General features: G+C 41.6%; 1 protein-coding gene across 1 annotated transcript; it reads left to right on the forward strand.

Annotated features, from left to right (window-relative positions):
* Window positions 1-1,228: 1,228 nt before the first annotated feature.
* ZC3H12B (zinc finger CCCH-type containing 12B) lies at window positions 1,229-20,374 on the forward strand. The gene is made up of 5 exons (XM_011966278.1): window positions 1,229-1,903; window positions 9,623-9,762; window positions 11,483-11,717; window positions 12,369-12,475; window positions 14,266-20,374. The coding sequence occupies exons 1-5, from the start codon at window positions 1,296-1,298 to the stop codon at window positions 15,684-15,686; spliced, it is 2,511 nt and encodes an 836-aa protein (XP_011821668.1). The 5' UTR covers window positions 1,229-1,295; the 3' UTR covers window positions 15,687-20,374.
* The last annotated feature ends 2,369 nt before the right edge of the window (window positions 20,375-22,743 follow it).

The raw sequence follows: 22,743 nt of genomic DNA on the forward strand, positions 1-22,743 counted from the left end.
TTGTGGTAAGCCGAGATCATGCTACTGCACTCTAGCCTGGGCAATACAGCAAGACTCCATCTTAAAAAAAAAAAAAAGAAATAACATTGTCCCTAATTCTCTTCTGTAATTAATATTCTTTTTATTAAGTTCTGGTTTCTCTTGCAAGTTGAGTTGGTTTTATCCTTTTCTCCTTTTGTTTATCAATTATAATTTAAAAAGAGGCTTCAGACAGGAAAATGCACACACACCCTTTCTTATCTGAAACACACCTCTCTGTTACCCTTACAGCCTGTTTTAGTTGTCTGAAGCAATTTTAATGGTTTTCTAGTCTCCCTAGTAGATGGGTTCCTGATATTTTGTAAACAGTAACGCTAGAGAGCATGTGCTTTTTTTTTTTTTTTTTTTTGAGACGGAGTCTCACTCTGTCTCTGTCACCCAGTCTGGAGTGCAGTGGCGTGATCTCAGCTCACTGCAAGCTCCGCCTCCTGGGTTCACACCATTCTCCTGCCTCAGCCTCCCGAGTAACTGAGACTACAGGTGCCCGCCACCACGCCTGGCTAATTTTTTGTATTTTCAGTAGAGACAGGGTTTCACCATATTAGCCAGGATGGTCTCGATCTCCTGACCTCGTGATCCGCCCACCTCAGCCTCCCAAAGTGCTAGGATTACAGGCGTGAGCCACTGCGCCCAGCCCACATGTGCTTTTCAGGAGTGAATTTTAGCCTTAGCGAGAAGGATATGGTGTGGGATCTGGAAACACTTCCTGGCAGAAAGGGAGAGTCTTTCCATGGAAATATATGTATGTGTGTATATATATATATATATATATTCTTGCTCCTTGTTGAAATGTGATGTTTCTCTTTCTCCAAATTGTTGTGGTAAGCAAATAACTTTAGCTGTTATTTTGTGTGCATGTCATGGGGGGGCGGGACGGGGGGCAGGAATTACAGCATTATTACCACCACTGAAATATTTATGTCTAGAATTATTACAGAATTAGGGACTCTTTAAGTTTAGTCTAATCATTGTAAGCAGAAAAATCAAATGCAAAAAAAAAAAAAAAAAACCCTGTAGTTTCTTAAGAAGAAACCTCTGTATCCTAAAATGCTTTTCCTAAAATTTACTAAATATGATGTGGTATGTGTGTTTATTTGTAGGGAGTGGTAACATCTGAACATACCAAACCAAACAGGCAAACTCTTGCACCATCGCTACCACGACATTTTACCACAAAAGAATGCCACTGCATGTGGATTCCAAGCAGGCTAAAAAGAAAAAGAACTGATTAGACCTCAGACGACCCACTAAACGGGATGACGGCCACAGCTGAGGTAGAGACACCAAAAATGGAGAAGAGTGCCTCCAAGGAAGAGAAGCAGCAGCCTAAGCAGGACAGCACAGAGCAGGGCAATGCTGATTCTGAAGAGTGGATGAGCTCTGAGAGTGACCCTGAACAGATAAGCCTTAAGAGTAGTGACAACAGCAAGAGCTGCCAACCTAGGGATGGTCAGTTGAAGAAAAAGGAGATGCCCTCCAAGCCACACCGCCAGCTCTGTCGATCTCCCTGCCTAGATCGTCCAAGTTTCTCCCAGAGCAGCATTTTACAGGATGGTAAACTTGACTTGGAGAAGGAATACCAAGCTAAGATGGAGTTTGCGCTAAAGCTGGGCTATGCAGAGGAACAGATTCAATCAGTGCTAAACAAGCTGGGCCCAGAATCACTTATTAATGATGTATTGGCAGAGCTTGTCAGACTTGGGAACAAAGGTGATTCAGAAGGGCAGATCAACTTGAGCCTGTTAGTGCCTCGTGGGCCTAGCTCCAGAGAGATTGCAAGCCCTGAATTGTCTCTTGAAGATGAAATAGACAACAGTGACAATTTGAGGCCAGTTGTCATTGATGGAAGCAATGTGGCAATGAGGTAAGCCTGGTATGTTTTTTCTCTCATTTTAAAAACCTGCCCTGAGCTCATAGAAATTTTCTTCCTTTGCAAATCATTACAAGAGGCACATGGCTATTGACTGTGGCGTGTGTTTCTGAAGGTGGCCAGAGACTAAAATGATCCTGCTCTTGCCTTTTCTTCCTCCACTGAAGTTGCTGCCAATTTGTTTCCAGGTGTTCTAAAGGCAGCTTCAACATCAGTGATGATGCTTCAGAGGAGACATAGCCATTCAGCTTTGTTCCTTTTGTGGTCTGCTGTCCTACCCCTACTTTACTAGACTAATCATCCTGAAAATGCTGCTTTTATAAAGTCCCTTTGCGGTTTGCTTAGGAACTTTCAGTAACTCTCAACTGTTATTATACCAAATTTTGATCCTTTTTCCTGGCTTTAAGGCTCTTTGTGATCTAGCCTTTCCCTCCTCCCATTTGATTGTATCTCTCATGCTTACTGCATTTACATCTATCTTTTTAATGGTCTCCATGAAAATTATGCTGATTTCTATCCCCACCACCTGTGTTCATGCCTTTTCCCAACTTAGAAGTGCCTCCTTTGTATCTTCATAGCCTTCAAAATGCACCATCTCCACAAAGAACTTCCTAATTTTTCTGATTCCAATGATGATCTCTGAACTACAATATCTGTGGTAGGCTGAATGATAGCCCCCCTAGAGATGTCCACATTTTAATCCCTGGAATCTCTGAATACATTATCTCATATGGTAAAATGACTTTGCAAATGTGATTAACGTTCTTGAGATGGGAGAGATTACCCTTGTTTATCAAAGTGGGCCTAATGTAATCACAAGTGTCTTTATTAGAGGGAGGCAGCAAGATCAGAATGAGTAGAAGGAGATGCAATGGCAGAAACAAGAAGCTGGAGTGACATAAGAAAGGGACTATAAGCCAAAGAATGTGGGTGACCTTTTTGACCCATTGGACTGTTTCAGGAAAAAAAAAGAAAAAAGAATGTGGGTGGCCTCTAGAAAGCTGAAAAAGGCAAGGAAACAGATTCTCTCTTTAAGCTTGCAGAAAGAACACAGCTTTGCCAACACCTTGATTTTAGATTTCTGACCTCTTGAACTTGTAAGAGAATAAATTGGTGCTATTTTCAGTCACTAAATATGTGGTAATTTGTTACAGCAGCAGTGGGAGACTAACAGTACCTATAGTGCCTTCAAATTTATTCCATACTCTCTCATATCATTTTTTTAAGCCATAGGAATCCCTTCTTCTATTTCTCAAATGAATTGTCATCCAGTCTTGGTTTAAAAAACCGCAGTAATCAGGAGCCTTTTTCCTACTGTCTCTCATTGCTTGATGGACTCACTAGAATCCTTAGACCGTAGGCAATCAGAACAAAGTGAAAAAGCCTTAGTCTAGCAAGTTTTACATTAGATTATCCCATTGTCTTTGAAAGCAGGGATCTTGCCTTGTTTTCCCACAGTATTGGGTGCTCCCACAGAGACATGAGAGAGTGGGGATGGGAGAAAGTCATGAACGATACCATTGCTGTATACAGGAAATGCTTAGCAGACTATCTGAAAGTACACTTTAGTATATAGTCCTGTTTAATGCTCACAGCAACTTTATCTTACAGATGAAAAAATAAGGCTCAGCAAAGGTAATTGACTTCCCTGAGTTTACATAGCTAGTAAGTACTAAAGTGAGAACTCGAACTTAAGTCCTCTGACTTCAAATGAATGCAATGAAACAAACAAACATTTACGAATACTGATTCTGTGCCAGATTTTTTACATATGTGAATTAATCCCCACTGGAGAGCCTATAAGAATAAACTAATTTGGTTCATCTTTGCAGGTGAAGAGATTCAGGTTCAGAGAGTTTGAGTAACTACCCAAGGTTACCCAAGCTTACAAAGCTTAAATTAAAACACTAATCTGACTCCAGTTCTCTTTTCACAATACCACACAGTATTATGTGGCTATTAGTGTTATTAAGAATATTTGGGCCAGGTATGGTGACTCACACCTATAATCCTAGTACATTGGGAAGCCAAGGTGGGAGGATCGCTTGAGCCCAGGAGTTCAAGACCAGGTTGGGCAACATGGCAAAACCCTGTCTCTACTGAAAATACAAAAATTATCCAGGTATAGTGGCACATGCCTGTAGTCACAGCTACTCAAGAAGCTGGGGTGGGAAGTTCTCTTGAGTCCGGGATTCAAGGCTACAGTGAGCAGTGATCTCGCCACTGCACTCCAGCCTGAGTGACAGAGTGAGACCCTATTAAAAAAAAAAGTGTGTGTATGTATGTGTGTGTGTGTGTGTGTGTGTGTGTGTGTGTGTGTGTGTATGGCGTATTTGCTAGTAGCAGAGAATGCATTTACAGATTTCCTTTTTCAATTTTTTAAAATAATGACATCATCATCATTATAAGGTATGTAAAGCAGGCTAGACAGCTCCTTTGTTTTAATGAGGGGAAACCAAAAGCACGGTAACAAGAAAGTTAAATGACCTGCACACAATACTACAGCAATCAGAATGATGCAGTGGGCCAGTGAAAAGCAAAGGATAATGTCTGTATTCAAAAGGCCAAAGGTGTCTCTGCTCTCCTCCTATCAGGCATAAGAAAGGGTGATTCTTGAGGGGAAGGAGTTTGGGATGTGCCCAACTCAATCTGTCACCAAACCAGACCACCTGGAACACCCTAGACTGGGCCTGATTCCCAAGGCCTACCTGTTTTTTTGTTTTGTTTTGTTTTGTTTTTGGTCTGGTCTGGTTTTGTGTTTCGGAGTTGAGGATGAGAAGAACCTAAGGCATTCGTGGGGACTTTGGCTTCATGGTAATGTAATATCTTCCTTTTCTCTAGACTTCTATTCAAGGGTTGCTGATCATGAAGGACACTCTGGTTCTTTTGCTTTTTAAGGAATAATGCAGAGATTAATTACTTGGATAATTAGTTTCAACATATCTGGTCTATATCAGTAGCAAACTATTATACTGACAGGAAAATGAACTTTTATCTCCTGTATGAGTTACTTTGCTAAATTAAAGGCATTTCACATGATTTAAATAGAGCCAAAAAAATAGCATGCAACCTTACTGTTAGGAGCATATTAAAATAGTGCAGAGTAGACCATGTAATTTCTTTAAAATTGCCAGTTGAGTCCTTGTTAGCATCTTTTTCTTTTGTCTGAGTAGTAAATTACTGATGAGTCCCATTTATTCTGCAATCACATTTCACATGCTCAAGGTTCAGTGCTATAGTCTACTTATGGATTTGTTATTACTATTAATCTAAATTAGGTTTGTTTTCCTCCTTAGTTAGCTGTAAGTTTATGGTGAGATTGGTATTTCTTAGACAAACTACATGTTAATGTCTGTTGTTTCTCAGCCTGTTGAATGACCCTGCATTAAAATTATGATGCTGGCCAGGCACAGTGGCTCACGTTTGTAATCCTAGCACTTTGAGAGGCCAAGGCAGGCAGACTGCTTGAGCCCAGGAGTTCAACACCAGCCTGAGCAGCATGACAAAACCCCATCTCTACTACAAATACCAAAAAATAACCCGGCGTGGCGGTGCGTGCCCGTAGTCCCAGCTGCTTGGGAGGCTGAAGTGGAGAATTACTTGAGCCCAGAGAGGTTGAGGCTGCAGTAAGCCATGATCACGCCACTGCACTCCACCCTGGGTGACAGAGCGAGACACTGTCTCCAAAAATAAAATAAAATTATGGGCCAGGCCTGATGGCTCACACCTGTAATCCCAGAACTTTGGGAGGCTGAGGCAGCAGGATCACTTGAGGTCAGGAGTTCGAGACCAGCCTGGCCAACAAGGCGAAACCTCATCTCTACTAAAAATAAAAAATTAGCCAGGTATGGTGGTGGTGTGCCTGTACAGGAGAATCGCTTGAACCCAGAAGGCAGAGGTTGCAGTGAGCTGAGATTGTGCCACTACACTCCAGCCTGGGCGACAGAGTGAGACTCCGTCTAAAAAAAAAAAAAAAAAACAAATTATGATGCTTTGTTTGCCATTAGCAGCATTTGGTTAACATTTGCAGTAGTAGTGCACCTGTGGTCCACATACTGATTGATATATGCTAAGATCCTAAAGGGTACATTCATTCTGAGAGCTGTCTCTTTTGGGAAGAGAAATCCATTTCAGAGGAATGAAGGCTTTGAAATGTAAATACAACCATATTCTTTGTTAAGTCTAGGAGAAGCCCAAACATTTGAAGCCCAGAGAAAACAACTGCAGAGGGAGGGGCTAATGACCTATCTGCTAAGCTGAATTTGGCTTGGGAACCTGGATCATGAGAGGTTCCTAAGCCAGTTTACAAGACAAAGTGAACTGTAGTGTCACCAAGATACTCTGTGACTTGCAGGTCCTAGGGTTTTCAGCGTTTATAGATTGCAAAAGGACATTGTATGGGTTTAAGCAAAAACAAGCCACTTGAAAAGCATTACTTTATTTTCCTCTTTTTACAAAAAATATTTATTCATTCCTTAAATGTTTGGGGGGCAATAAACTTTGCATACTTGGCTGGTTGTGTAGGTATTCATTGCCACCTTGATAAATGTTGAAAGTGCCATCTGATTCTTATTGGGCATTTGGTGTGCCTGATGAAATGCTTCAGTGGCGTACTTTTAATATATTTTAATAGGATGCTATAGGTATGTTACATTTTTTCTTAACATAATTCTCAGTATGTTAGGAAATTGATATCAGAATATAAATATATCAAAATATTAAGTGTTTGTCTCTGTATTGTAGTAAAACGGATTTTGGGGTTTTTTTCTTTATATTTTATGTATTTTCCACGTTTTATACTATAACTATATTACATTTTTAAATGATTTTATATATATATATATATATATATATAGAGAGAGAGAGAGAGAGAGAGAGAGAGAGACAGGGCCTTGTTCTGTCACCCAGGCTGGAGTGCAGGGGCATGATCATAGCTCACTGTAACCTCAAATTCCTGGGCTCAAGTGATCTTCCTGCCACAGCCTCCCGAGTAGCTAGGACTACAGGAGTGCACCACTATACTCAGCTAATTTTTTGTAGAGGCAGGGTCTCACTATGTTGCCAAGGCTGAAAAAAAATTTTTAAACACAGAATTTGGCAGTATAAAATATAAAATTGGCTGGGCGTAGTGGCTCACGCGTGTAATCCCAGCACTTTGGGAGGCTGAGGTGGGCGGATCACAAGGTCAGGAGTTCACGATCAGCTTTGGCAACTCGGTGAAACCCCGTCTCTACTAAAAATACAAAAATTAACTGGGTGTGTTGGCTTGTGTTTGTAATCCCAGCTACTTGGGAGGCTGAGGTAAGAGAATCTCTTGAACCCGGGAGGCAGAGGTTGCAGTGAGCCGAGATGGTGCCACTGCACTCCAGCCTGGGTGACAAAGGAAGACTCTGTCTCAAAAAATAAATAAATAAATAAATAAAATATAAAGTTGCAGTATCTAACAGCAAATTTTACTCTCATATTTATTTCTGGACTTAGACCGTTTGGGAGAAGATCATAGTACTGCAGAGCCGAGGAAATTCCATCCCCTTCCTTCAAATCCCCTCTAATGGCAATTCTGATAATTTTCCCAAGTTCTGTTATTCTGTATACTTACCAGCACTGTAGCAGTGGGAAAATTCACAGCTGAACAACTTCTCTTCCACAGTTCATCCAATATTAACCATTTAAGCATAATTCTTGCATAATTTCCCCATTGTTCAACTTTTTAGGAGTTAGTGGTAGTTATCTCTAAGGCTACGTTGGAGTATATTGACAACTAAATATATTTTCCTTTTGTTTCTTAAGTGCTTTCAACTTTCAGTTGAGTAGTATAATTGCTTTATGGTACTCACTGGAGAGCTTTAAACATGATTAGCATATGCTTCGAAATGTTAATAAAAGCATTTAATAAATTTTTGCAATTTGCCTCAAGAGTGATAAGACAGTGGGAAGTCTTGCAGTACAAGAATTGATGAAGCCCCTGATATTATATATGAATTCATCGAAAGCGAACAATATGTTGGAGGTCATTTTTGTTGTAGCTGAGTGAGCTAGTGCCAGTGAGAAGGTGAGGAATCAAAAGCGAGAAGCCCCATCACATTGTCTTAATTAGCCTTCTAACAAAACAATTATTTCCTTCTGATCAGTCTTAACAGACAATAGCCACTTGATTGTAGTAGAATTGGTACACGTATGCCCATTTGTTCCCATCCAAGCTGTTTAATTAACTATAATTTAGTGTGGTTTATGTATATGTCAGAGCACTAGATACCACGCTAAGAGATCATAATTTTCACAGCCAAACAAGGCACAAATCTAGTGCACCTTTTCCCAATTTATCTGCAAATTTTCCCTCTTCCAAATTCTAGTTAAATGAATTCTGTTTGGCTTTTTAAGTTTTCACAATGTTTATTCATATAAGTAATTCTGACAGTTTCTTCTCCTTTATATCATGTTCTGATTATAGAAAGAATACTTGAATTTTTTTTTTCTTTTTAATAAAGATGGGGTCTCGCTATGTTGCCGAGGCTGGTCGCAAATTCTCCCACCTTGGCCTCCCAACCTGCTGGGATTATAGGCCTGAGCCGCTGCACCCGGCCAGAAATAGTTGATTTTTTAAGGATATTTTGGAATTAGAGGAAGAAAATAGATCACTTATAATCCTCTCACACAGAACAACAACATTTATTAATATTTTGATGTACTTATTTCTCATATTTTTTCTAAGCTTATACATAGGTTTTCTTCTACAAAATTGGTGTTACATTATATATAGTCTGTATTTTTTCTTTTCTCTTTCAGAATTATGAGCATTTCCTACATCTTAAAATTTTCATGAATATGATTTTTGTTGGTGCATTATATTAAATGGATATATGTAATAAGAATTTTCAGTGAGCATTTATGTGCATATCTTTTTTGCTGTTGATGTTATTTTTGAAGCTTAATATATATGTGCTTAGGACTTATCCCGAATTAATACTCTATATAAACTTTAAACCTCTAGTAATACCTTTACTTTTTTCATTTTTTGTGAATATCGCAATCTTTGAAAAGAAAGTGGTAGGAGAAACAGAAAGAGAAGAGAGAAAATGGAACTAGTGATAGGAGATAGCCATCAGGGCTGCAATAAATTGGGAGTTGTTACTAACCATCTGTGGCCTTGAATGAAGTTTGTAATACTAATGGCAAATTTGTAACAATTAAATAAAAATAACTTGATTTGCTCTTTAAAAAGCATGTTACTTGGCATTATCAAGAAAGTAAATGTCATAGCTGGCCACAGTGGCTCATGCCTGTAATTCTAGCACTTTGGGAGGCCAAGGCATGCGGATCACCTGAGGTCAGGAGTTCGAGACAAGCCTGGCCAAAATGGCAAAACCCTGTCTCTACTAAAAATACAAAAATTAGCTGGGCATGGTGGTACGCACCTGTAGTTCCAGCTACTCAGGAGGTGGAAGCAGGAGAACCACTTGAACCTGGGAGGCGGAGGTTGCAGTGAGCTGAGATCGTGCCACTGCACTCCAGCCTAGGTGACAAAGTGAGACAAAAAAAAAAAAAAGAAAGAAAGAAAAGAAAAGAAGCGAAAGGAAGAAAGAAAGAGAGAAAGAAAGAAAAGAATGTAAATGTCTATTATTAATACCTTGACACTAAGAAAAATCCTGCTTTAGGTATTTCTTTGCTATCTATTATCAATCTTCTCTCCTCTTATTCTGTATCTTCCTAAAGCCATGGGAATAAAGAAGAATTCTCCTGCAGAGGAATACAACTTGCGGTGGATTGGTTTCTAGATAAAGGCCATAAAGATATTACTGTATTTGTGCCTGCATGGAGAAAGGAGCAATCCCGCCCTGATGCACCAATTACAGGTACTATGTCAAATAAGGTATTTCTTCTCATCTAGAGGCAAATCTGGAAAGATAGTTTGGGGATGGTCCCAATTTAGATATTTATTTTTCAAAGTTGTTAAGTATATTTAAAGTATTTGTATTAAGTGTATATTTGAAAAAAGATTCAAAGAAAGCCACCATTATTTTGTAGCATCTGACAGTTAAATAAAGAAAACTTCAATTCAGCAAAAGATAAAGCACATAGTTTTTTTAAAAAAGGAGTGCTTTTCTATTTGACCATAGACTTCAGACTAAAGGGAGATGAATCTGGTTATGAGCATGACTAAGTTTTCAAGAGAGTAAAAACACCATGGTGGACAATGGATCTCATTCTGTACCAAAGAAGTGATTGTGGGGTTTGCAAATTAGGGAATAAAAGAGAGAGAGAGAAAAGTCCCACAGCAGTCAGAGCCAACTTATCCATGAGACACAGTAGGTCTGGCACCTAGGGCGAATGATATTGTTAAGGTCCCATGGAAATGTCTTAATTTTATTTTCTTCTCACATTAGAAGAAAAAATTGAATATAATAGCAATGCATGTAAAATGATGTATCTAGCTGGGTTATCCTTGGCTTTATACCAAAGCAATTGAAAATGAAATTTTTAATATTTATATTTGTTTGAGACAGGGTCTCACTCTGTCACCTAGGCTAGAATGCCATGGTGTGATCATGGCTCACTGCAGCCTCCACCTCCCTGGGCTCAGGTTTTTCTCCCACCTCAGCCTCCTGAGTAGCTGGGACTACAGGTGTGTACCACCATGCCTGGCTAATTTTTGTATTTTTAGTAGAGATTGAGTTTTGCCATGTTGCCCAAGCTGGTCTTGAACTCCTGGGCTCAAGCTATCTGCCCACCTCAACCTCCCAGAGTGCTAGGATTACAGGCATGAGCCACCATGGCCAGCCAATATTTAACATTTCTTATGGAGGAAGAGGTCCAGGAAAGCAAAAATGCCTAAGGTTTTCAAAAGTCATCATGCAATCCTAATGGCAGAGGGGTCTCTACATTCATTTACAACAGTCTTCTGAGCATCAGCTGTTGCCTGATGTGCCTAATGAGAAAGTCCCATGAATGACTGTCTGAGTTGTGTGTGAAGCTATTTGCCATCTGCTGAACAGGCTCTTGAGCCTCCATCTGAGAATAGATCCTAGCCCTGCTCGAGCCCAGCCAGCAAGCTTTCTTGCCTCAGCAACTAGTAGACCAAAAGGAAAGGGGATCAGCACTCAGTTGCTATATCTTGATGTTTCACCCTAGTTTTGGCCTTCACTCAGGCAGAAGCCAAAAATGTAAGTCCCTAGGAGAGATGCTTTAGTTTCCTCCTGGCAGACACATCCTCTGTACTTCCCTGTTAGAAATCAACAACCAAAAAGCTGGTGCTTTGGCCAAAGGGCAAAACAAGCATCAAGAATGCTAAGATATCAGTGTCACTCTCACTCTCCATGTAGTTTTTAAAACTTAGATGTCATTGAATCCAGTTCCTTCATTTTATCAAAAAGAAGACTGAAGTCCAAAGGGGAAGATGACTTGCCTAAGGTCATAATCCAGATTGATATCATAGCCAGGAACAGGGCCTACTTTCCCTCTAAGGGTAAATAATATCTTCATCCAGTACCAACTTTTACATTTTTAATATTGGGGTAATACTGTTAATTTCCAAAGATGATTTCTGCTCTGTGGCATATAATCATATTTTGACAGATCAAGATATTCTACGAAAACTGGAGAAGGAAAAGATTCTCGTCTTCACACCATCCCGAAGAGTCCAAGGCAGGAGGGTTGTCTGCTATGATGACCGGTTCATAGTCAAACTGGCTTTTGATTCTGATGGCATCATTGTGTCCAATGATAACTACCGAGACCTTCAAGTTGAAAAGCCAGAATGGAAGAAGTTTATAGAGGAGCGGTTGCTGATGTATTCTTTTGTGAACGACAAGTGCGTTTCTTTCCAGTAGGCCTATATTCAAGTTATCAGTAGGAATAGATTTTACTTTAATAAACATTTACCAAACACTTACTGTGTATCATACATTTTGCTAGTTGCCACAGACATAAAAGGATGAATAAGGAAGAGGACTCACCCTTACGGGACTCAAAGTGTAGTAGAGGAGTGAAAGAGACAACCACAGTGTTTTGTTATAAGAGCTACAGTTAAAAGTTGTTTTTTTAAAATTGCTTTGTCTATGTGAAGTAATAGAAAAAGGCATCCCAGAGGAGATGACATTTCAGATCAAGTTTACAGATGGAGGAAAGGGGGCTGCTAGGCATGAGAGGTGAGGGGGACATCATGAATAAAGTTATGAAGGTGTGAAAGTGGGTAGCATGTTGGTGGAACCAGCAGACATGCCAGTATGGCTCGAACATGTAGTTCATGGAAGAATGATGAACAGGGAAAATCATCCTTTCTATGTGATAAAGTGGCAACAAAGGGAAGAACTGCTAGATTAGCAGAGGATAGACTTGAGGTACGAAGGGCAATTAGAAGGCTGTGATAACGGTACAGGCAAGAGGTAATGAAAATCTGAACTCCTAGTAAGGAGTAGGGGACAGAAAGGAAGACAGTCACCTCTTGCTTACTTGCTTTCAGATTTATGCCTCCAGATGATCCATTAGGACGCCATGGTCCAAGCCTTGAAAATTTCTTAAGAAAGAGACCCATTGTTCCTGAGCATAAGAAGCAACCATGTCCTTACGGTGAGTACCTATGTACAAAACTGAGTTCTGTACCACCAGAAACATAAGGATTCTTCTGTGAATACTTTTCTCTTCCAGGTTTCCCTTTCAAATGGGAAATCTTGGCTTGTCCACTGTCTTTGAGTTAAAGTTTGTGTCTTCATGTACACCGTTAGGTATTTAAAGAAAAATTTTAGAAACTGAATGAGGAAAAGGTAGCTAGAATTGAAGGGAAGATCAGTTGTCACTTGTGACAATAGCACATGTGCTCTAGCTGCCTAAGTCCTGAACTATGTTGCTGGGAGCAGGGAAATGAACAAACCTATATGGCCTGTGGAAGCAGAAAGGGCAATACGAAACTGAGTTTGGCCCCAAGATGAACCTGTGTCTCAGGCAGGTGACTGCTGTCAATTAATACTAACCTTTCCTTTAGATCTGTCCTTTCCAGTTTTTTTGTTTGTTTGTTTGTTTTGAGACAGTCTCGCTCTGTCACCTAGGCTGCAGTGCAGTGGTGCAGTCTTGGCTCACTGCAACCTCCACCTCCCAGGTTAAAGCGATTCTCCTGCCTCAGCCTCCCCAGTAGCTGGGATTACAGGTGCACGATGCCAAGCCCAGCTAATTTTTATATTTTTAGTAGAGATGGGGGTTTCACCATGTTGGCCAAGCTGGTCTCAAACTCCTGACTTCAAGTGATCCATCCACCTCGGCCTCTGAAAGTGCTGAGATTACAGGCATGACGCACCCAGCCCCTTTCCAGTTTTCTTTTTTTTCTTCTTTTTTTAATAAATATACTTTTCTAGAGTGTTTTCATGCTCTTATCCCAGTCCCTCTGATACAAGGTTTGTGCGCCTGACATTGTGACAGGGCTGCTTGATCTGAGGCTACTTTGAATGTCTGTTTTTTTGGATGATCATTTGTTTTGTGGGTTGTTTTGGTTTTTGTCCTCAATTAACATTTAAGTCACAGAGTACCTTCATATTCATTATCTCATTTAATCTTTACAATGACCCTATAATATAGGCATGATGATGAACTTTGTTTACAGAAGAGGAAAATGAGGCTCACAAAATAAAGTCACTTACCAAGGTCACATAGCTAGTAAGGGACGTAGCTGGAATTGAAATTCAGATCTGACTGGACTCCAAACCTGTGCTCTTTGCACTGCACTGTGCTGCTTTCTGTTACTCTATGCTGCTTCAGCATGCAAATTATGCCTAGGCAAAGTTGTACATTATCGAAAACTTAAAACTGCTCAACTGCTCAGCTTTAGCTTTTTTTTTTTTTTTTTTTCTGAGACAGGGTCTTGCTCTGTCACCTGGGCTGGAGAGCAGTGGCATGATCATGGCTCACTGCAGCCTTGACCTTCCAGGCTCAAGAATTCTCCCACCGCAGCCTCCTGAGTAGCTGGGACTACAGATCTGCACCACCATGCCCAGCTAATTTTGTTTATATTTTTCTTTACAGACGGGGTTTCACAATGTTGCCCAAGTTGGTCTTGAACTCCTGGGCTAAAGTGATCCACCCACCACAGCCTCCCAAATTGCTAGGACTACGGACAGGAACCACTGCATCCAGCCAGCTATTAGCTTTTATGCTGCAATTTTCTCCATAGCTTTCCACTTTCTCTCTCCCATCACAGTGTGTGATGCCGCCTTGGTGTTGTCTGTCTCTCATCTTTGTGGACAGTTAATTTTCTGCCTTTACCCCAAACAGTAAAACCCTAACCTGAGTGACCAGATTGTTACAACGGTTTCTGGCACGGAGGGTTCCATCACTGAGAGAGAGTCTTACCCCAAGGCATTATTTTTCAGGCAAAAAATGCACCTACGGCCACAAGTGCAAATACTACCATCCGGAGCGGGCCAACCAACCCCAGCGTTCGGTGGCTGATGAGCTCCGCATCAGTGCCAAACTGTCCACAGTGAAAACTATGAGTGAAGGCACCCTGGCCAAGTGTGGCACAGGGATGTCTAGTGCCAAAGGTGAGATAACCTCAGAGGTCAAACGTGTGGCCCCCAAGCGCCAATCAGATCCCAGCATCCGGTCTGTGGCTGTGGAGCCTGAGGAATGGCTGTCCATTGCCCGTAAGCCTGAGGCTAGTTCTGTCCCCTCGCTTGTGACTGCCCTAAGTGTTCCCACAATCCCACCCCCAAAAAGCCATGCAGTGGGTGCACTCAACACCCGTTCGGCCAGCAGCCCAGTGCCAGGATCCTCCCATTTCCCCCACCAGAAGGCCTCTTTGGAGCATATGGCCAGCATGCAGTATCCTCCCATCCTGGTTACCAACAGCCATGGGACCCCTATTAGCTATGCTGAGCAATACCCAAAGTTTGAATCCATGGGGGACCATGGCTACTATTCAATGTTAGGTGACTTCTCCAAACTGAACATCAACAGCATGCATAATCGAGAGTATTACATGGCTGAAGTAGACCGGGGGGTGTATGCCCGGAATCCTAATCTCTGTCCTGACAGCCGTGTGAGCCATACCAGGAATGACAACTATTCCTCTTACAACAACGTGTATTTGGCTGTAGCTGATACCCATCCTGAAGGCAATTTGAAGCTGCATCGCTCAGCATCCCAGAACCGACTTCAGCCTTTTCCTCATGGTTACCATGAAGCCTTAACACGAGTGCAGAGCTATGGCCCAGAGGATTCTAAGCAAGGCCCCCACAAACAGTCAGTCCCCCACTTAGCTCTGCATGCCCAGCACCCAGCAACTGGAACACGTTCCAGCTGTCCTGCAGACTACCCCATGCCTCCCAATATCCATCCTGGGGCAACCCCCCAGCCAGGCCGTGCCCTGGTGATGACTCGGATGGATAGCATTTCTGACTCCCGCCTCTATGAGAGCAACCCCGTGAGGCAAAGACGACCTCCCCTGTGCCGGGAACAGCATGCCAGCTGGGACCCGCTGCCCTGTGCAACTGACTCCTATGGCTACCACTCCTATCCCTTGAGTAACAGCCTCATGCAACCATGTTATGAGCCAGTCATGGTACGGAGCGTGCCTGAAAAGATGGAGCAGCTTTGGAGGAATCCTTGGGTTGGAATGTGCAATGATTCCAGGGAGCATATGATCCCAGAGCACCAGTATCAGACCTACAAGAACCTCTGCAATATTTTCCCTTCTAACATCGTCCTTGCGGTGATGGAGAAGAATCCCCACACAGCAGATGCCCAGCAACTGGCAGCCTTGATTGTTGCTAAGCTTAGGGCTGCACGTTGATATGACATAGTACTTATTTCTTTATACAAATATGAATATTAATACTAACAATACACTAACACAATAATTATAGTAACTAATAATTTGTGTTGCGCTTTACAAGTTACAGAGTGTTTATATCATTTAAGCGCATAACAACCCTGTGAGGTACGTCTTACTAACATCCTCTTTTATAGAGAAGGAAGGTGAAGCTCAGTGAAATTAAGTGGCTAGCCAGGGTCACACTGCTAGCAAATGACTAAGTCAAGACACACACCCAAGTCCTCTAAATCTAAGTCCTATGCCCCTTTGCACTGCACCATGCAGGTAATGGAGGACAAAACCCAGGGGGAGAGGTCTAGACGTAAGAAACCCCAGAGGATTCCATTACCAGAGTTTTCCTTTTTTTTGTTTCTTTCTTTCTTTTTTCTTTTTTCTTTTTTTTTTTTTTTTTTGAGACAAAGTCTTACTCTGTTACACAGGCTGGAGTGGCACTATCTCTGCTCACTGCAACCTTCGCCTCCAGGGTTCAAGCGATTCTATGACCTCAGCCTCCCAGGTAGCTGGGATTACAGGCGTGCACCACCATGCCCGGCTAATTTTTGTATTTTTAGTAGAGACGGGGTTTCACCATGTCGGCCAGGCTGGTCTCAAACTCCTGGCCTCAAGTGATCCACCCGCCTCGGCCTCCTAAAGTGCTGGGATTACAGGTGTGAGCCACCGCGCCCAGCCTACCAGAGTTTTCATAGTCACATATTCTATATTACAAAGTATGGATGATATATCCAATTTAGAGAGCAAAAGCATCAGGATCAGATCATATGTTGAATTAACCTTTTAGGTTTTTTCTAATAGAAATATTTAAAACTATTTAAAAGTAAATGCATACTTTATTGCATGGATATCTGATCATTCAATCTTTATTAACGAAGCTATAGGGTCACATTGAAGCTTCTAGAACTATATTTTAAATCTATTATTAGCAATTATATTGCATGTATGAATATATATATTTGGTTTGAGATGTGTGTGTATCTCTGTATAACCTTTTATATAGTGATAATGAGAGGGTAGGCTCTACACAGTCCTTCGTCTATAGCTGTATAGGTCACTAATCTGACTTGATGATTTTAAGTCACATTTCATAGTTTCAAGTAGTTATGAGAGTGAAAATTATATGGCAATATTTGAACATTGCTTTCTTAGGCACCAGAGCAAAGCAGCTCTGTTTCCTTTGCACATTTTACCTGCCAACATTTATTAACAGTTCTTAGCTTCCAAGTCTCTTCACCTTAGCAAATCAGGGATCAGGTTGCAGTCTTCTGCAGAGGAACTGATGGTTAAGCTCAAGTTCCAAGCATAGTATGTGTGTGCTACACAAGCTCAGAAGAGTTTGACAAGGACCAGGGGACTTACTACCACAATCCACTTCCCTTATCCCAGGAGAGATGGCCAAACACATGTGGCATTAAATGGTGAATAAAAAAGCTCCACTCAAGGAGGGACTATTGGATGCTCTTTGGACTTCCAACCTATGCAGTATTCAACATCACTGGATGAAATGTAATGGAGGACAGTGCACAGCCATGTATCCACTTTCTCTTCCTGTCCACCCTTTGGGTAATAAGGTCAATCATTGGTGGAACAGAATTTCTCTAGGAAACAAAACCAGGGGATTTTCTATGTGGAAAAAGGAAGTTTCCAAAAGGGGATACTGCATCTTTACTAATAGCTGGCTCAGTTATGCACTTTAAATCCACGCAAAGAGAGTGCACTTGCTGTTAAATAATTGTTAGATGAGTTACTAGAAGGCAGGACTTTCAGTTTGGGCGACACCATTTGTGCAACTTGTATCTTGCTCAGGGTGGAAAACTTCATAGCTAAATGCCTCTAGAAGAGGTGTTTATTGTTTTTTTTAAGCTGCACTAAATGAATTCCCTTTTTGAATCCACTGTATATTTCAATATTTCAAACCATGACCAGCTCACTATTTCCTGAGCTGGAACTTGCTAACTTCTATGATCGTTTTTTCATGAAAGTTGAGAAGGCCGGGCCTTGGCCTTTTGTTTCTTCATGAGAAGGTGTGACACTGCCTATAAATGTTTCTTACTGTGAAACACTCTGAATGTGAGGCTGTAGTCAGGGTTGTTTCTGGTGGTTTGATAATGGCTTGCATGCTGCTTTCTGGCTTTCTGTCTCTGTCCAAGTTGATCAATACTGCATCTTAACCAATGTTTCACTTCAGTTAACCACAGCTTTACATTCTATCTCCTATCCTCTGATCTTCGTATACCCCAGCATATTGAAAAAGAGTAAAAGTATTTTCTATCAGGTAGGTCCACAGAGTGACAGTTGCCACTGCAGTGCTTGCTATTTCACACAAACACCATTTCATACCTTCAACTTCTTGGACTTTCTAAATTGGACCTGTGTCTAAATCAGGGTATTTGACAATCTCAGATGATGCTACTGCCTATGTGCCAGTTAGTTCATCTTCCTACCAAAATCGTCAATGGCACCACAGTATCCACGAGCTGTACAATTTACAGGGAAGCACAAGATTAATCTTGTCACCTATAATTCGTCTTGAACATGTTCATATTTAGTACTCAGAAAACGTGTAAGCTCCTCCCAATACAGAAAATTCTTTTAAGGCAGCATATGTATTTCTGATTTACTAAAAATGATTGTCATCCTCCTCTCATTCTTCTTTTTGGTATGAACCAAAAGCGGCTAGGAGCAATGCCTCAAATAACCAGAAATGACCTTTTGTTGATACAAATTGTATCTCTTTTTTTCCTGATTGTATAGAAACAAATGTACAAAACTCATCTTAAGCTAGGTTTGGCACTGAATTTTCACCATGAGGTTTGTGGCACTGTGTGTCACAGGGAAGTAGCTCAGGGGTTGTGAGGGAGCTTTTATTTCTAAAGGGCAGTAGTAATTTATAGACAAAAACAATTTTTCAAGGCCTCTTTATTACCAGTGCACAGTTATCACGTGTACAATTTCAAGCATTATATTGCATAAGTTCTCTTTAGCCTATTAAATTTAATATGTCCTTGAAAAAGGGATTTTGTGTAAAAAGTGTCAGTGTTAGTGACTCATCTGCAAGAATCTATAAATGGAGCTATACAAATATGAATACATAAATACAGCATGGTTCTTAGTTATTAAAGAAACATTTTCTTTATATTGAGGTCTAGGCACTTCTTGACTTTCCATTTTGTCTGTAATTATAAAACAGCAAGTAACAAAGAAGCATTGGGACCCCCTCGGCTGCCTTGATAATAAAATCAAGCTTCCCTCATGGGGCTAAGCATGTGTCCTTCAGGATACTTACCTCTAAGCGCTCAGCAGGGGTTACTACAAAGCGTTTTGTGTGGTTTTCAAGAAACAGTGTGTTTTGCAAGAGGTGCTTTGTAATTTTAATTATTTCACTGATTTTCTGACCTCATAGCAAGTCTGTGCCTGTTGAGGCCTTCAATTTTGTAGCTTTTCTGATTTTTTTTCTTCTTTTTGTGATTTTGTTGTTTTCATTTTGATCTAAAGGAGAAGTGTGACCCCGGAGTGGCATGGTCAATCCAGGGCACCCTTTCTGTAAGACAACTCAAAGGAAAAGAAGCCTTTTCAAAGGTAATATCGAGCCATTGCACTCTCTCTTAAGGTGCCAGGTATGGAAGGGAGAATGACAGATGCCTTATGGAAATGGTCTACGAAACTTTTCTTCTTCTAAGTAATAAAGCACATAGCATGATTCTCTCTCCCTCTCTCTCTCTCTCTCTCTCTCTCTCTGCCCACCCCCTGCTAGTTTCCAGGAGAATACTTCTCTAAAATTCATTTTTTTCTATTTTGGAATAAATTATCTTTATACAGTAATTTAAACACTGATTTCCATTAACCTTTGGCCCTGAGTTTTCTTCTAACATAGAAGAATTCATTTTGAGAGGCACTCAGTTACCATTCTATCTGTGCTGTAAGTATGGGACTTTGTACAAATGCCCTTTTTGAGGGCCAAAAATTTCAATACACTTTGTTCTACTTTGTGAACCAGGTCTGGATCTGCACAGAGAAAGTAATGCTGAGCTGTCGAGTCCGCTCAGGTCTCCCTCCTAACCCTCCTCTGCCTTCCCCTAGTTTGTTTATCCTCAGGTCTGACACTGAGGAGTGCGTAGTCTTCAACTGAAATGGCACTATAGTTAGTTCTCATTGGAAACAAACAAGTGTATTTCTGGAACCTGCTTGTCTAAAATAGCCAATGCCTTTGTAAAGACAGCATATTCAATATCTATTGTATGGTAGCTAGCTATATACATAGATTGACTATTTTTAGTCCTGGTTTGTGTATTGTTGAGCTATAGTAGTTTGCTTTATCCATTTGTGGGATTAAACAATACTGTTTATTGGTTGTAAACTTTTATAAAATCTCTTTGGGTTTTTTGTTTGACCCAAATATAATGTAAGTCTCAATGACAAAATACACAAAGTTAACCAGAGGTGAGTGAAAATATAGCCCTTCCCCAGTTTTGTCTGTCCCTATAATGCACGTGCATTGCTTTGTAATATGCTCTCACTAGCATGAATGTGCTATGACTACTTCATGAGGTTTTAATTTGTTTCACCTATCATTGTGATGGAAAATGCTGTATCGCTGACAACAATGAACTGTAACCAGTTATTTACTGCATAAACTATTTGTCTACTGACCACTCATGGCTCTGTTTCTTTAAGAATACCAACAACAATGGGCCGGGCGTGGTGTCTCATACCTGTAATCTCAGCACTTTGGGAGGCAAAGCAGGAGGATCACCTGAGGTCAGGAGTTCTAGACCAGCCTGGCCAACATGGTGAAACCCCGTCTCTACTAAAAATACAAAAATTAGCCGGGTGTGGTGGCACGCACCTGTAATCCCAGCTACTCGGGAAGCTGAGGCAGGAGAATTGCTTGAACCCAGGAGTTGGAGGTTGCAGTAAGCCGAGATTGTGCTACTGCACTCCAGCCTGGGCGACAGAGACTCCATCTCAAAAAACAAAACAAACAAAAAACAAAAAACAAACAAAAACCAACAACAACAAAAGCCATACCACACATACATATACATATACTCTAGTTTGCTCCTAAAGTATTAGATTTATGTCCTTGCGACTTATATTGGGATAAACCATAAAGCCAGGGATTTCCCCAGATGTGTTCATCTGAATTTTACCACAGTAAGTATATGTCCTCAAATTTTTGAAGACTAACAGTTCCAAGTGCTAATCGAACTGGCGTTCCCTGCAGGGCAGGGCTGGGCCTGCTTTTGCCCACCAGTCAGAGCCAAGTGGTGGGCCCAGGGCCCAGACTTAATTTTTGTATGCAGCCTATAGTTTCTCCCCTGAATAGCCTCAGGCCCAAAGATACATCATCTGCTGTCTCAGCCAGAATATCAGAGCCAAAAGGTGCCTCCTATCCTACACTTCACACTCAGAGTGCTCAGCTGCATCCACCCCTTCAGGGTATAGTACATGAACTGAGGCTCCAAGAGCACTGAAGAGATTTGACCAAGGCTAAACAGAATTAGTGGCAAAGGCAGGACTGGAAGCCCAGGCCTCATGACTCCCAGGCCGGTAAGCCCTTTATCATAGTGGAGTTGGTTCTCTCTCTGGAGCCTCCTACCTACCCTCCACCGCACTCCAGGCTAGTCTCATTCTAAAGGTAGAGGCAGCTATGATGGTTGCAGCAGAGCCCAGCCTACAAGCCTTTGGAAGAGGCTATTTGTGAATCTGAGAATCTTTTTTTTGTTATCATCCTCCATGGGACTAAGAGTGCTCGTCTCTCCCCACCTTTTTCCTCTTCTGTCTCTTACTCTTCCTGTCACATTCCTCGGGCATACACGTATCAAGTTCTTACTGAGTACCGGCTGGGGGGGTCTGGCCTATACTAAGCTAGGCAGACAGAAGAGGAACAGTCCATCTTGGGGAACTTGCACTCTAGTGGGAGAATGAAGCACACTCAGAGAATAGAGTAAGAAATTAAGACTTCCTTGGAGGGCAGTGGCAGCATGAGGGTAAGTAGAGTGGTAAGAACTACTAGAATTCCAAAAAGGGACAATCAACAAATGTCCAGTCGTTCTGCCCTAATCTCAGGTGGAAAATGAACTAGTCTGGTCATATCCCTCTCCACCTCCCCTCGGGCCTCATGTAATACCAAGTCCTTCACATCACCATGTTCCAATTATCCTGTACCCTGCACTTGTGCCCCCAACCATGCTTTCTCAACCTCTCCAGACTTTGACCTTCCTTCTACTCCTTGTTCTGATTAGTACTCTTGCCTTTAAAGATCCAGTGGCAATGTCCAACCTCCTGGTCAAGCCATTGTTAGTCCCTCCCCACAGTGGGCCTTGCAGGAATATTGAGCAATACCTCTTAGCTCTTGTCACTCACTTTGGCACACCGTCTCTACTACAAAACAGGGAGTTCCTTGGGCACGGGAACCATGTTATTTGCCACTGATGAATTACCTATCAGAGGGGACTCTCTGAATTACTGTTGTTGAATAATAATATAATCTATGCTCCCTTTCCTTGACCCCTGTCCTTGTTTCCCAGTTAAATGTGTGCATTTCAGGCTGGGCACAGTGGCTCACACCTATAATCCCAGCACTCTGGAGACTGAGACAGGAAAATCACTTAAGGCCAGGAGTTTGAGGCCAGGAGTTTGAGACCAGCCTGAGCAACACAGGAAGACCCTCATCTCTACAAAAAATTCAAAAGTTAGCCAGGTGTCATGGTGCACACCTGTAGTCCCAGCTACTCAGGAGGCTGAGGTGGGAGGATTGCTTGAGCCCAGTAACTGGAGGCTGCAGTGGCCCATGATTGTGCCACTGCACTCAAGCCTGTGCAACACAGCAAGACCTTGTCTCCAAAAATAAAAACAAAAATGAAAATTGTGTGCAGTTCAGACTTTCTAATCAGTCTATCTCTAATCAGACAGAAAACATCCATGGGCACTAGGCTAAGTAAGGTTGCTTCCTGACAGCTCCACTCCCCACCCACCAACCCCTGCCGTCCAAAGCCCTTCAACCTGGCCTCAGAACTTC

This window comes from Mandrillus leucophaeus, unplaced genomic scaffold (assembly GCF_000951045.1).
Source record: "Mandrillus leucophaeus isolate KB7577 unplaced genomic scaffold, Mleu.le_1.0 Scaffold753, whole genome shotgun sequence".
NCBI lineage: Eukaryota > Metazoa > Chordata > Mammalia > Primates > Cercopithecidae > Mandrillus > Mandrillus leucophaeus.